At 42.2% G+C, this 15222-nt stretch overlaps 1 protein-coding gene across 2 annotated transcripts; it reads right to left on the bottom strand.

Moving 5' to 3' along the window:
* Window positions 1-1664: 1664 nt before the first annotated feature.
* On the bottom strand, window positions 1665-14923 carry slc7a2 (solute carrier family 7 member 2). Of its 2 annotated transcripts, none has more exons than XM_080465793.1 (12): window positions 14649-14923; window positions 13050-13427; window positions 12813-12968; window positions 10279-10444; window positions 10061-10197; window positions 9757-9979; window positions 8789-8928; window positions 6430-6532; window positions 5255-5436; window positions 5004-5170; window positions 4803-4911; window positions 1665-3283 (listed from the first exon to the last, which is right to left on the bottom strand). In XM_080465793.1, exons 2-12 carry the CDS (start codon window positions 13417-13419, stop codon window positions 3114-3116), a joined length of 1923 nt encoding a protein of 640 aa, XP_080321919.1. In that variant the 5' UTR covers window positions 13420-13427; window positions 14649-14923; the 3' UTR covers window positions 1665-3113. The 2 variants fall into 2 exon arrangements, with proteins under 2 accessions (XP_080321919.1, XP_080321920.1); XM_080465794.1 differs by lacking the exon at window positions 8789-8928 and adding an exon at window positions 8395-8531 and having other exon boundaries at window positions 14649-14835.
* Window positions 14924-15222: the final 299 nt, after the last annotated feature.

Below are 15222 nucleotides of genomic sequence, written 5' to 3'. Positions count from 1 at the left end.
GAAAGTCGGTGTTTGGCTTCACTGTGTTTTGCCATCTCAGAAATCAAATAGGAGGTGCACAGGCTTTATTAAAGGGAAACATCAATAAAAAAATCTAAATGTATATGTTAGGGTGCTTCGGATTAACATGACATTCAACCTTCTGTAGTCACAAATCTTTTCTATGACTAAGAACAAATATTCTCTTCAATATTTAGATTAGTTGAGCTGTGGTTAGGTATGCCACCATCGCTTTGGAATTTTGTTATTGATTTTATATGCAAATTATTTTTTATTTTTTTCAAAATAACTCAGAAACTAAGGCCATAAGGGCTATAGTTACTATTAATGTTGAATATAAACTTGGTGTTTCTACACATTCTGAGCCACACATTTTTTTTTGCCACTGTGCTCCCAAACAAGGCTGACGTCCCCAGTTATTGTGACACTTTCTTCGTCAGTCACCGGACAGATTTCTCAAAATTCTCCATGTAGGTCTTCCCTTTCTCTCGTTTTTTTTTTTCATTCCTTCTGCCCTCTCTTCTTTTCTCTGGACTTTCTAGGCTAACTTCATATCAAAACAACCAAATGTTGCCACTCTGTCCGACTTCATGAACAAACTTTCTGTCCTCCTGCTCACTCTTGATGAGTTCTTCAGCAGTTTCAGGCCACAGTCAAAATATCTCTTCCAGATCCTTTTTGGTTTTCTCAACTCGGCTCTGAACAGATGGTCTTGACCTTCTCTTTACAGGGATATCCCTCAATTCCTTGTTATCAATTACTGACTTAGCAAGCCTTGACAAGCATGCTATTCTGACACCATGATCTTACCCACGCTGCCATTAATGATGAAAATCTCTAAATGCTAACTATTCCATGATCACATAATAACACAGGAAGATTTCATTTTTCAAACACAACTGAACAAACACTCAACAAGAATAAGATCAACAGACTTCATGGTTTAGGCAGTAATGGATGACAGAAAGTCTTGGCCTTAGTTTTCAAGTTATTACCGAAAAAACATATTTTCGTATAATATAAACAACATTTTCAAAGTGGTGGTGGCATACCTAAGCATAGCTCAATTAATTCAAGATAATCACAGAATATGAGATTTATGATTAAAGAAGATTGATTTTCCAATGTTGGGAAATCTGGTGCACCATAGTTTATGTTTATACTCTCGGTGTGTGCACGCGAAATCAAGTATCACAACTGAGACGTTATGCGTGCAGTGGCCACATGGTGGCAGCACTTTCTTTTAAAAACGACTCCATGTTTTCGATAAGGGTGTCTTTTGCAAGACCAGATTCATAGTGAAGTTGGAGGAACTCAACATAGATCAGTATGAATACTTCGCATACGCAGAAATCAATTCAGAAATCTATCTCGTTTCCTCAAGAGATTCATTAAAAACGACACATATGTTTCCCAGGCAGGAGCTGCAGACCGTGTGTCTGATGTTTCCTCTGATGATGATGTATAACAATGTTAGTTTAATCAGGTTAAACAATTCCGCATCTTGTCAGGTTGGATTTCAGCTCTGTCGACACTTAGCCAACAGTCAGGTCACTTTACTGGCTTCTATATACTCAAAATAATTTATTTACTGAAAATTCTGGCCATATCAAATACTTTTTATATGGTTAATAGGTATTTTATTTTTATTTTTTTATTTTTTTCGTAGCTGTTTATATTGGCAGCACGCTCTACTCTTTTTATAGGCTCATTATTGTGCCTTTAAAAGCCCTTTATTGTCATTTTATAGCGACAAGGGACATTTATAGACTCATTATAGGCTCTTTATTTTACAGGCACTTAACTGTCAAATTATAGGTATTACAGGCACTTTATACAGAACAAACTTATTTAAAATGTTGTGTTATTTGAAAAACTGGTAGGACTTTTAAAAAAAATTCATTTCATCCTTATAATTCAGAACAAATATTGGTGTTGTCGAGTTATAGAAGTTTGTTGTTTTATTAATTGTTTGTCTTGTTTTGGATAATTTGCTATTCTGTGAACTGAAAAGAGTTTGAAATTTTAAAAAAAACTCAAACTGAAGAAGAAATGGTGACTGTTTACAAGTATATAACATTTTTCTAGAAATAGAAAATGGACCTGAACTGACCCCTGGTCAACAAGTACTAACTTTTGTGGCAGTTTCAGATACAGTCGTTGGTCTGTTGGATCAGAACACAGGGTCAGCCTTCAGTCACCTCCAAAAAGCCTTGGTTACCTATGACACTGTTTCTGCTTCACTGCTTTTCCTTTCTGGATGACTTCTGACCTCTGCAGCCCGGGAACGCCAGACAGGAGCGGCACTTTTGGAGACATCGTCTAACAATTACACTTTCTTGTAAAACTCTTTCAAATCATGACGGTTTGTCAATTTTTATGCTTCTCACGCTCTGAGGATAAAATGTCCACTTGCTGTCTAATAAATTCAAACCATTAATAAATGCCATTAAAAAAGAAAAAGAATCAGTGTGATCTAAGAACCTGTCAGTGGATGTAATGTTATAGCCGATCCTCGTTTGAAGCAATGATGCTCAATCAAATCCAGCATATATTTAAAGCAGTTGACAATCAGCACATCTTTAATCTAATGGCCTTGTTGGACATCAAACACAAAACAGTCGTGGATCAAAATCTAGCACAGATTCGACAGACTTTTATACTTAAAAACCGGTCAACACAAACCTTTAAAATGAAGAAATGAACAGACAAGATAAAAAGGCTCTCACAAGCTAAAGTCCATGAAGAAGTAAAAGACTTGCTGCAGCCACGCGCTTGTTGCTCCGTTGTTTAAAAAGAAGTGAACGCCACTCTCCAGTGTGTAACCTGTCCCTTCAGTCCTGCCTCCATGCTGTCCATAATGCACAATGTGACCTACAGCGTGTGGTCCCATCACAGTGACGGAGCGGCTCATGGGCGTGAGGCCGCTGATACAGAATACTGATGCTGTCTTTTAGGGGGGCTGACTGTGCCGGAGGGTGAGCCCCCCTCCCCTCCCCTCCCTCCCTCCCCCCTAATGCTGAAGCTGTATGTACAGGCGCATCAATGCATAGCTGCTGCGTGCGTTCATGCATCCATCGCCTCACAGAGTCTGTGAATGGTCAGGCGAACTCTTAACACTGGCTGGTCTTCTCTGGGCGGATGAAACGCTGCTGCTCCTTGCTCCCCGCTCCTAAGCCGCCCTGCTTCTCCTGGGTGGTGCTGCTGCAGCTCCGAGCCGCCTGGAGTTGGCGCTGGCGCTCCACACTGTGCCACATGCCGTAGCCAAAGTAGATCATGAAGCCTGAGGGCAACAAATGTTTGGGGGGGGTCATTTTTATTACATTGTTCACAATATTATTTTGATCAGTAACTTGCTTTAATGGAGAAAACGTTTCTATTATGTTTATTTAATAAAGTCATAGTTTAAAAACGAGATAATATATTGTTCCTCTGAGAAACGTGGTTTGATTGTAGATATTTATGCAGATTTTTTTATTGAATCAAATGTCTTCTGTTGACATAAATCTCGCAATTAAATTTGTCACTAAAGCTTTGAGTAGTTTCTGAAAACAGTACCTTCTTCTTGAACGCGAGTGCTTTTCCACACCTCACTTTTATTCATAACAAATTGTAGGCAACGTAACAGTAGATTTACACATTTTGCAATCGCTTCAAAAACTTGCAGCCCGTTAGAGTAGCTTACTATAAGACGGCAAGCAGCTTGACTGTTCATTTATCCATCCGGTCATTATGAAGACCATCTTAATACAAAGTGGGGTCAATGGGGCTGGAGCCAATCCCAGCTAGAGCCACTCAATCTGAGGACTCACACCGAGAAATGCACAGTCACACACAGATTGAGGAGCCGACCATCACCGAGAGAACAAGGAAATGTCCTGGTGGCCTGATTATTTTTTAATGCTGGTGTTGCACAAGACAGGATTACCTCATACATATGAGAGGAAATAGTTTCAGTACTTCCATTCCTTGGAATAAAATTAACGTCCTTTAGGCTCACTAAAATAGTTTCCTACTTTTTGATAACATATTCAGAATTTAAATAAGCATGTCACCTTTTAAATTACCATTTTCCCCACAGATTAAAGCATAACACGTGTTTTCAATATATGCTTATTCTATTTACAAAAGTTATTTAATCAAAACAATGCATTTGTATTTATAATATTTGTTACCCCAGAAAAGCTTAAATCCCTGGGGGCAGGTGGAGGTATATAATATAGCAATATAATAAAGACAGAAAGACAAAATTGTACACAAAGTGATATGGATCAAGTCTTAGCAGCTTTCTGTCGGTGGTGCACGATTTGTTTTTCTGTTTATTGTTTCTCTCCAACTTGGCAAAGCTGCAGGAGACTGGAGACATTGTAAGAAATCTCTGGACTTAAATTTTGTTCCAGTCCAACTCTGCACATATTCACACTTACAACTTATTTTAAATGTGTGATTTTCCATGTGTGGACGTTTTAAAGGTCTTACTGCCATAAAGGGATCATTTCATTAGTGTGTTGGTTTATGCAGTTGGTGGGATGAAAACGTTGTGAGTCATTTATCTGCAGGGTTTCGAACTGTTGACCTGTCGGCCACTTCCTGCCGTTATGAGAACACTCCCAAAATAGAAGTGGGAATTTCCCAAGTGGTAACTTTATGCCAGTTTTAGGAAGATACCACTATATCTTATATGGCTCCAAGAACTTCATAATTAATTCAGAAGCAGAAACTACTTTGTTGTTTTTTTTATAATACAAGACTTGAAATATTTCAAGTGTGACTTCTCATATGTTTTCTGGACCAACACTCACCGACAGCCATCCACACAGAGAAACGTATCCAGGTGTCTCCACTCAGCTGGACCATCAGGTAAATATTCACAAATATGCTCAAAATTGGCAGAAAAGGTAGAAGGGGGACCTGTTCAATCAAAAATGGATCGAAACCATCAGTTTCTCCGCGTTGGATCAACAGTATTCAGTCAACTGGTGATGTGACCGAGCTGCTCGTACCATGAAGGACACCTTCTTGCTGGTCTGCGGCTGTCTGCAGACCATGAAGGTGCAGCCGCTGAAGATGAGGAGGCACAAGGACAGCGATGCCAGGATCCACACCTCCAGGCGGATGATGGAGGCGATGTGGTATGTGGTGAGATAGCTGAGCACGCACACGGCCAGCACTGCGGTTTGGAAATCCACACACAACATAAACTGTGAGACAATAAAGACCTGGGAGTCGCAGGAAGTGTAGCTCTTCTGCCTACCCAGCACGCTGATGGACATGTTGACCACGCTGGACGAACTCTCTGAGGGTGCAACGGGAGGGTGGAGGATGGCCTGCAGGGTGGAGCCGTCACCTTTCAGCATGTTGAGATGACAGTCAGACTCTGTCAAGTCTGACTCGCCCTCTTCAGACTGCCGCCCCAGAGTTCCATCTGGCTGATACCTGGTGGGCAGAGGGGTCAAAATCTGGACTTCACAGATAATATTGACGATACCGGAGTGTATCCATATCCTGCATGTCCAGAAAATGATTACAGTTATTTATGTTTTGTCACATTGACTGATGTTGAGGTTAGATAAAAACATTAAGTGGTTGGTTTCTGTTGACTGGTGTACCTATGTTAGTACAGTCACTCGTCCCTTTTCTAATTCCCTGCACGAACCAACTAGATACTTGGCAAACTAAAACTCTTGTGTTCACTCATTAAGTTCATCTGAAGTTTCATCGGTCACTACATGGATCTCTAAAGTAATGACAAGCAGAAGAAGCAGTGAGAAAACAGTCCAGATAAACTACCAGCATGCAGACATCAGCAGACCGCTCCTACAAAGGTAAGCTAACAATATTTGATCTGTTTCTATTTTATTTATCTGCATTGACCCATCTCATTCACAGCTAGCCTTAACTACACATACTCGCAGTATGGGCAGAGGGATTTGAACTTGTGAACTTGTACACAAGCTTGCTCCTCTAAGCTCCAGGCTGTGTAACTCTTTACTATAGGGTTAATTGATAGTCGCCGCTGCTTATAAACACTATCACCCCAGCCAAAGCACTAGAACTATTAAAGAGTTTGTCATTTGGTTTTTCTCTTCACACAAGCGAAGTCTGTTTCCATCTCTGACCGGGGGAAGCAACACTGTGCCTGTGTTTACTGAGGCGGCGGCGAGGTGAAGTCTCCACAGTGCAAACAGCAGCAGCATGCAGCCGCAGCACCAACTCCAGTTTAAAAAAAATACAGAAACACAAGTAAACACCTTCATTTGCTCATGCGGCCACTTAACATTTGCACAATGGGAGCATTCACTCCTCTTACATCAGCAGTGTGATGCAATCTCAACCATGCCCGCAGACGTTTGGAAAAGCTGTAAGGGAAGGGAAGCACTTTCGCAATGTTTCACAAGTTTTTCTGGAAGTATTTATAAACGTACCCACCTGAGAATAAGTACACACACTGCAACCAGTGAGTAGGCCAGCAGAGTGCCAATGGACATCATGTCAACCAGGGCTTTAAGGTCAAACAGGAAAGCCATGATGGCTACAGTGAGCAAAAGGGAGGAAAAAAAACACAATTAAGACGTGCATCTCGTAAAGATCCTTCCTTACTCACAAAAACATGATAAATTACAGAAGCAGACACAAAACACTCTTGCATGCGTAAGACAGCATGACAATAATGCAGAAATCCACAATTAAAAAGTCTGTTTTCTTCAGATGCCCCATCTGACAGATGCACACAATCACCAACAGATGCAAATTAAATGTCATGCAGACACATTTTTCACAACAAAGCAAAAGGCCCCGGCTGTTTCCCTGCGCTGCCACCACAGCTGTAACCATCCCCACGCCGGCTGCCATTTGATGTGCGATGGACTGCGGCGTTGCTTTTTGTTCTCCACCGTCTCTCCCAGCGCCGCACTGTGGTGTGGAGCTGCTCCCAGCAGCATGGTTCAAACACGGAGCCGTGGCGTCCGCCGCTCCTCTCAACGTCACATTAAAGCAGGAATAATAAAGATTGTGCCCCCTCCCAATGCTGTGCAGGGCTCCCTCCCAGGGGTTCACATCTGTCAGCCACTTCACCAGGTCATTCACCCCACAAGCCCCAAGCACCTGAGCGCGGCCAGCGTGATGCAACAATGTACAATACACCTTGAGCCCGCTGAGCAGGAAAGCTTAGCAAGTGGACATTCTTAACATTGTATGACATCTGTTCACAAAGACCCGACTGTTTTTGTTTCCTTTTCCCACTGCACTTCATCATTACAGCAGATTCTGAGAAACAAGCTCTCGAGGTACAGGAGTAGGCCACTGCTGTACAGGGAGTTCTGTGACTGTCCAGAACATTTGCCAGCAGATTCAAATCATCTCGGTCCAAATTATTGATCTCTTCATATTAATACTTTGTATGAGGAAGCAAGGTCCAACTGCAGCCTGCAGACGTTTAGTAGTAATGTTGATGGATACAGAAACAAAAAAATATATATATATAAATATGCATATAACAAAATTTATTTCTTAAGTTGGGAGCGTCTGGAAGGTTTTTTTTAAGCAACTTCACTTCAAAAAAAAGGAATGCACACCCACTGGCACGTGTTTTTAATTGTTTGTATATATCACTGACCTCATATCAACGAGCCTGACGACAGTCTGTAAAGGTACTTTGAAATGTTTGTTCAAGCTTGTTTGTGATTCTTATTTATTCAGAGATAAGAAACAAATCTGTGACGCTGTATACCAGGGGTGTCAATCATACGGCCAATACAAGTTTTGTAATGAAAACTTCAATTTAAATTTGAAAAAGGGAACACATTTTTAGCATTCAAAAGAATTCAGGGACATGATATTTTTAAAAAAAATTGTAATTTGCACCAAAAGGCACCTTTCGAAATGGTGTAATGTTGAAATGTTACTCCATTTTCTTTGTAAATTTTGAATTTTTTTTAACATTTTGTGAAAAAGATATTGATCAAAATTTCAATTTTCTTGTCATTCTTTGCAGTTAAACAAAGGTTAAACATTCTGTGTTGTGGTTATTTATACACATTCATTTCACTAGTCAAGCCAACTTCATGTGGCGCTTGAACTGAAATGAGTTTGACATTAGCATGCTATAATAACAAAACACATAATACATATAAGACCCATGCCCATGTTCACCACAATCATCATCGTAGACTGAGGCGAATGTGAATGTGATGTGATTATTTAGAAAAGACGCTAAAACCCAGACAAATCGGACAGTGAACCTCAATGACGTGTGAAATGGTTTCATCACATGCTTTTAGAATCACCAAGATTGGCATGCAGTCACCATCAGCACCACCTGATCACATTACACACCCCAAACACAAGTCCACGACACAAACCCCACCAAAGACAAGTCCTTGTCCGGGAGCTTACCCGCAGTGGTACCTGCCGCCATGGTGGCAGCCACAGGCGACTGGCGCTTACTCACTTTGGACATAAATTTGAACAGAATGCCATCTCGTGCCATGGCAAAGAGAATGCGCGGGAGAGGGAACATGGAGCCCAACAGGCTAGGGAGAAGAGGGTTGGTGGTTAAGTTCAGGGCATTCTGGGAAAGAGAACATGACACCTGCACAACTGTGAAAGAACCACGGGTGAATATGGAGGGTGAAGCTACACAAATTAAAATAGAAAGAATCAAAAACCCAATTTCAGTTAGGAAATAACCAGCTGATTCGGCTGCATCGGTTTGAATGTGTCTTTCACAGTTGATGGGTGGACAAAGATTAGCTTTGTAATGTCTATTAGATGCGCTCCCGGCTCTCACCTGCTACTACACCGGAGCTCATAGTGGCAATAAGTGGGGTCTTCGTCTTAGGATTGATTCGGGCTAAGGCTTTGAAAAGCACCCCATCCTCTGCCATAGCATAGATTACACGAGGCATAGGGAAAATGGAGCCCAGCAGACTGCATGAGACAGCAGAGACATGCAAGAACCAACACGTTAGTGAGGAGACCCCCAAACCCAGACACACAGACACACAATGACAAAACCCACAGTCACCTCGACAAAGCTACGGAGTGATTAAACTCAATATATGTTTTTCTTTCCTGCAGTTTGCTGCAGTTCTGAGCTCTTCAAGAAAATCCCTTTCATGTTATTATTTCCTTAGATAGTTAGATAGTGAGTTTCCAATATGCTTTCTCAGGGCTTTATGGACCTTTACCTCATTATGTTTTTCCAATTGTGTAAATATTCACCTAAGCACAAAGCTGTTTCACCACCAAGCTGTGTTATATAACAATTGGCAAAGGAAGTAATTTCGCAAAGTTACAACATCAATAACTGGAAATGGGAATTTTTGGATAATGGCATTATTTTGAGTCTAATTTGATAAGTTCATTGAATGAAAAAGTCACGTAGACACCACGGTGAGGAAGCTGACAAGCTTCAGGAAAGAAAGACCGAATTAAGTCACTCCAATGTATTGCTGTGAAACTTGCTGGAAATGTATATAGCACACTTTTATAATTATTGATGCATCACAAAGTCATGCAGGGGTCTCCAAAAAGAGAGAGGTACTGCGCCCACCACACCACAATAAGCAACATGAATCAATCCAATAACGAGACAGAGACATGTGATCAAAGCTTTTTGACCACATCGCCTTCACCATTATCAATGAATTTCATTTACATCAATGATAACTTCAGGTATAGTCTACCCTCGCTGTAAAAGTACATGCTGATATTTCTCATGTCATGTGCTTCTCGATAAACAAATCTGGTGGTTACCTGGTTGAGAGCGCACACAGTGAACCCGCAGCGACTACATATTTGGCTGGGCCCCAGCCCACATATTCAAAGGCCATCGGCAGAGGACTCTTCTCGTCCAGCAGGTAGTACGGCATCATGAGGGTGAGTGCGGCCGACACACCAAAGTACGCCAGGAAACACACGGTCAGTGACACCACGATGCCAATGGGAATGGCCCTCTGAGGATTCTTCACCTCCTCTCCTGAAACACACGTGTGCTCATGTTCATATTATGGCAGAGTGAAGGGAACTCATGCTGAAAGGAAACCAGCAAATAATTCACCTGTTGTCGCAATGCAGTCAAATCCAACAAATGCGTAGAAGCAGGTGGCGGCTCCGGCTAAAGTCCCACTGAAGCCAAAGGGCATGAAGCCTCCAGCTCCATAGTCACTGGTGACGTTGGACGTTACCGACAGGTTCCTGAAGGATGTGCAAAATAAGTGACAGTCAATGGTCAAAAGGCCGTTGCATGCTGTTATGGTGTCATCTGGTATGAATTACCTCTTAACTATGGTGACGTTAATGAGGGATTCCTCACTAATGTTCCAGTTGTGTGTGTCTCCTTTGACGAAGCCGGAGATGATCACAAACAACAGCACGAGCACGTTGACTGCAGTGAAGACTTTATTGACCCAGGCTGACTCCTTCACACCGAAAGACAGGAGCCCTGAGAGTCCAAGAAATACAGGCAGAGTCAATGACAGGGCAAACAGAGAGAGACTCACCACTACACTAACATATATTCACACTACACATACAGATAATCCATCAATGTCTATTTGTACAGTATCATTATCACCTCCACAATGGAGGTTTTAAAATCACCTGCGTTTATTTGTTTGTCTGTCTGTCTGTGATCAAGATATCTCAAGAACTAATGAGCTGATCTTCCTAAAAAAATGGCACACAGGTGCATTTTGATCAAAGGAAGAACCCATTGCATTTTTGTAATCATCCAGATCAAAAATATTTGTTGCAAATTTTCATTTCAGTAGATGTTAGATGCTTAGCCTGTCACTTCAAATGACAAGTGCATTGTGGGAAATGGAGTCGTAACATGTTTTGGTTTTGGGAAGTGTAGTTTGTTGTTGTTGTTGTTGTTGCGCTCTGGTGCTATACTGCAGGTGTGTATGAATTGAGCAGTGTTAGTCCAGTGTGTGCTAAAAGAGGAACAAACGGCCACAATTCTGCACCACCAGCTTCTTCCCTTCTCCCTCCATCCAACTCCACATCAGAATCGGCCCGACAGACAGCTTTTGTTACCAGCAGACACGAACCACAAGTTGGTGAGTAACACTCCATAATAAACCAGGCTTCTTAACTGCGGCTCGGATGGTAACTTGGAAAAAGGTAACAATATTGTCTTATCTTGTGTTCTTTCAAATTATCAAATCAAATCATGGGATCACCAAACCGAGTAGATGAATAAAGGTGGTTGATCTGGATGTGGAAAATGTGTCATTTCCCTGTGTCCATGTCTCCTCTTGGCTGAGGTCAGAAATCTCTGCTTGTTCTTGTTAAGTTGAGTGATCTATTCCAAACACTAAATATCACTAAGGTGCACCTCATGTCCACCTGACACCATGTCCACTGGTTCATACTGAAATGTTTTTACAGTTTCCCCCCAGGAGCACTTGGATGTTAGAGTCAAACGTCTATGTCGTCCAAAACGTCCAACATATTCTGGGTATAGTTATGTACTGTAATGTCCATAACTATGATGACATCAGAAATGCAGTTACAGTTACTGAAGTTATTCATTCCTTGTCTTGTGTGTCGTCCTGTTCACTGAGTAGGGTGGCCATATTTAAAATTTGTTTTCCTTTTTTTAAAAGCCGACTTGGCTCAGCTTAATGATACTTGAAATGATACTCAAAGTTTTCTCAACTTACATCACACTCAAAAGTATTCTATGAAAAGCACCAGTTAATTTAAATACATGGTTAATTGTTCCTTGAAAGCAATGAAAATTGTGATTTTTTTTATTTTAAATAAATTTAAGCATCTCAACAACATTTAGAAGAAGACATTTCTCCTCTCCAACACTGAGTCAACTGTTAACATTAGCTGTCTTTGTTGTAGTACTATTTCCCTCAATTCCTGTTTACTGGAGTGCTCGTGCATCATTCATCCTGAACAAACCCAATCCTGATCTTTGATGCTGGGTAACAACAAGATCAGCCACTGCTACTGTAGCTGTGATGAATTAGGGGCTTAAAATAAACATGATCTTCCATTTGTACGACTAGTTTTCCACTGTCTGCATGTTGGTGGATTACCTCAGCTGCTGATTTTAGTTGTCATTACTCCAAACGTCCGCTGATTGGGTGACTCAATCGGATCCGTAAACAGCTACCATGCTCCACTGATGCAGTAACATGCAAAATACTGATGGCAGGTTGACTCACCCCCGACTTGTTTCTTCTCAGAGAAGACTGACCTAGATGAATTTGTATTACATAACCCCGGCTTCAGCCATCCCAACAAAAATAATAGCCCAACACTGCTCAATTGTCTCACTGACTTAATGTAATCACCTCCTTGCCAGGCCACAATATAAAACACATGATAAACTTTTCAGTTAACCCAACAGTCATGAAAGTGGAATGTGACAACATGTCCAGCTTGAATCCTTACACTCTCATGAATTTAATCACAGGAAATGAATTCAGGGATACGCTCCAAGTCACTGAAGACACTCGCCGGCTTCAGTGGAGCGTCTCCACAGTTTTATTGGGTTTCCCCGAGCTGTGGTTGTATTGTGTGACTGGGAACATAAGCAGGGTTCTTACAGGTGAGTGAGGATGTTTTTTAATAAGATGAGGGCACCCGTTGGACTCAAACAGCCATAGAAGGGTGCACATGCTTCTGCCCCCTTAACTACTGATCATGCAATGGTCTGCTATGTTGGTAGTAACAAGACCATCCCAACTGTGGCTCGTAAATAGACTTGAATTTTCTAATATGTGCTCAATCACTGCAGCTTCTGTATCGAATTAAATTGCAGGGTTTTCTGTTCCTGTTTGTTCCCTCACCAGAAAGCAGCAGAATCAGGCAGACAGCGAAGAAGTCGGGGTATTGTGCCAAACCAGGGGCATTCATGCCAAAGTATGTTTTACAGAACGTCTCTATGTGTCCTCCTATCATTTCATCAAATGTGCCACTCCATGCTCTTGCAACTGAGGAGGTGCCTGAGAAAACAAGAAGGACAACATTAAAACACGCTTTTATTTTAATGATAAAATCCTCTTCCAGGATTGTGCCCAACCTACCAATCACATAAGACAGGATTAGGTTCCACCCAGTGATGAAGGCCCAGATCTCCCCGACAGTCACGTAGCTGTACAGGTAGGCAGAGCCAGTCTTTGGGACACGAGCCCCGAACTCGGCGTAACACAGGCCGGCCATAACTGAGGCCAGCGCAGCGATTAGAAAGGAGATGACGATGCTGGGGCCGGAGTCTCCCTTGGCCACCTCTCCCGCCAGGACATACACCCCAGCTCCCAGAGTGCTGCCCACTCCCAGGGCGATAAGGTCAACGGTTCCCAGGCAGCGGCAGAGTTTGGAGTCCTCTAGGTTGCTCAGGTCAACCACTTTCCTGCGCACGAGGGAGCGGCCGAATGACAGAACCTGCTTCAGCATGTTGACGCCTGTTGACAAGAAGGAAAGACAGACAAAAAGGGAAAGAAAATACCAGTGAGCGTCCGTGCTTGGGGGTATGTATGTGAGCTCATGGTGGTGGTGTACATGTGCAGCCTTTAAGTTAAACACTGTTAACACAGTTCAGAATTTTTCCACGTGCCAAAGAAAATCTCCTTACTCCTATTTATCTTAACATCGATGTTTGTTTTCTGTAGCATTCAACCAAAGGTGCCAGAAAGGAGGGGGAAAAAAAAAAAATACACAAAACAAAAAACCCAAAGTTCAGGTCTGTGGGTGCAGATTGATTTAGCTCCACCTGCTTTGCTTCTCGAGGTCAGGTCACTTGTTCTCTTGAAAAATGCTGAAAAAACTCAGTTGCATAACTCAAGATGAAGCAAGGGTGGAGTTTAAGACTGTTGCAAGCGATGTTGAACCTTTACATTGATACGCATGTTAGGAATGCTGCCGAGTGCTGAAGCTTGGTGAAGTTCATACAGTAAGAGTCCTGCTAACTGCTATTGTTTGGAGTCATGGTGCAGATCCAAGTCCTCAAAGAGCTGCATTCATGATGAGACCATGAATGCACCGATATGACACAATAAGAACATTCCAGTAGCTCTCAGCACTAATTATATGTAAAGGACAAGGGAGACAAAACTGCAAGGTCTTCTTTGTTTCTATTGTCTTCTGAATAGAAATGTCAGATTTCATTTATGGGATTAATACAAAGCTGCCAAAAATAGCAGCATGAGTACAATATCATGAATGGGGTTGAAATATTTTAGTTCCCTCGTGAATAGTTTGTCATTTTCTTTGAATTTAAGCATCCATCTTTGAAGCTAAACTTTGATCATCTTGATCATAAATTAACAGTGACGACCGTCCAAATGTGCATTGACCTCCTATGCCGTGTGAATTCCGAGTCCAAGACAAATTGGTCTGGGGTGTGACAGCTCATTAGCATCACAATGTGAGTTGTAGTACAGCATCTCTATGAATACAGTTGATTAAAGCTTTTTATAGTGATGAGATAGTATTTTCACATTTCAATGTGAGACTTAAAAAGTGAAAATATATATTATTGCTGAGACAGTATGTAGATTACACTGTGCAACAGGTGGCACAAATCCTCGGCTGAGCCTGTTGAATTCGGCAGGATAACAGTTTTGTGACATTTAGAAATTCATACATGACAGTGTCATGACGTAACAGCTGCATTAGAGACATACCTTTGAGAGACACTGTATGGAGAATGATCAGTCCAAAGTCAGATGCAGGAAAAAGAAGTCTCTTAGGAGTCTCGGTGCTTCTCTTGCAGCTTGCTCCTGTGGATCAGCTGCACATGAGGTGCAGGTCTCCTTATCCAATGATCTGCAGCTTCACAACTCACCAGAGTGCCGAGAACTAATTCACTCTGCTGGCACGTAAACTGGACAGAGCAGAAATGTTACTCCTCCCCTCTGTCCCCCCCCCCGTGTTTCTTCATAGGACCTGCCCTCGCCTTGCCCCTGCAATCAGTCTCCAGTCCTGCCACAGCCAGGGGAGTGACGTCCCCAGAGTAGGGGAGGCAAAAGGGGAGGAGGGGACCCAGGGGAACTAGGATTTAGGGGAGGGGGAGGGTGGGGGTGGGGGGGAGGAGGAGGAGGAGGAGGAGGAGGAGGAAGAGGAGGAGGACATTTTACCTCCACATTTCTGTTTCAGAGGAGGAAAACTTTGCGGGAGCAACACTTCACTGCAAGCTCCCATCCTTGAATCACGCACTAAGATAGAGAGGAAAAACCAAAAGGAATCTTTTTGTGTGTC

The sequence above is a fragment of the Lipophrys pholis genome, assembly GCF_963383615.2.
Source record: "Lipophrys pholis genome assembly, chromosome: 6".
Lineage (NCBI taxonomy): Eukaryota > Metazoa > Chordata > Actinopteri > Blenniiformes > Blenniidae > Lipophrys > Lipophrys pholis.
This window is presented reverse-complemented; position numbering and strand designations above follow the sequence as displayed.

Bases quoted from the DNA above. Each gene is read 5' to 3' on its own strand.
- slc7a2 (XM_080465793.1), bottom strand. From the start codon at position 13,419: ATGCTGAAGCAGGTTCTGTCATTCGGCCGCTCCCTCGTGCGCAGGAAA. The intron at 10,198-10,278 runs GTAATTCATACC...CACATCCTTCAG, and splicing joins AACGTCACCATAGTTAAGAG to GAACCTGTCGGTAACGTCCA. The intron at 5,171-5,254 runs GTAGGCAGAAGA...TCCAAACCGCAG, and splicing joins CATGTCCATCAGCGTGCTGG to TGCTGGCCGTGTGCGTGCTC.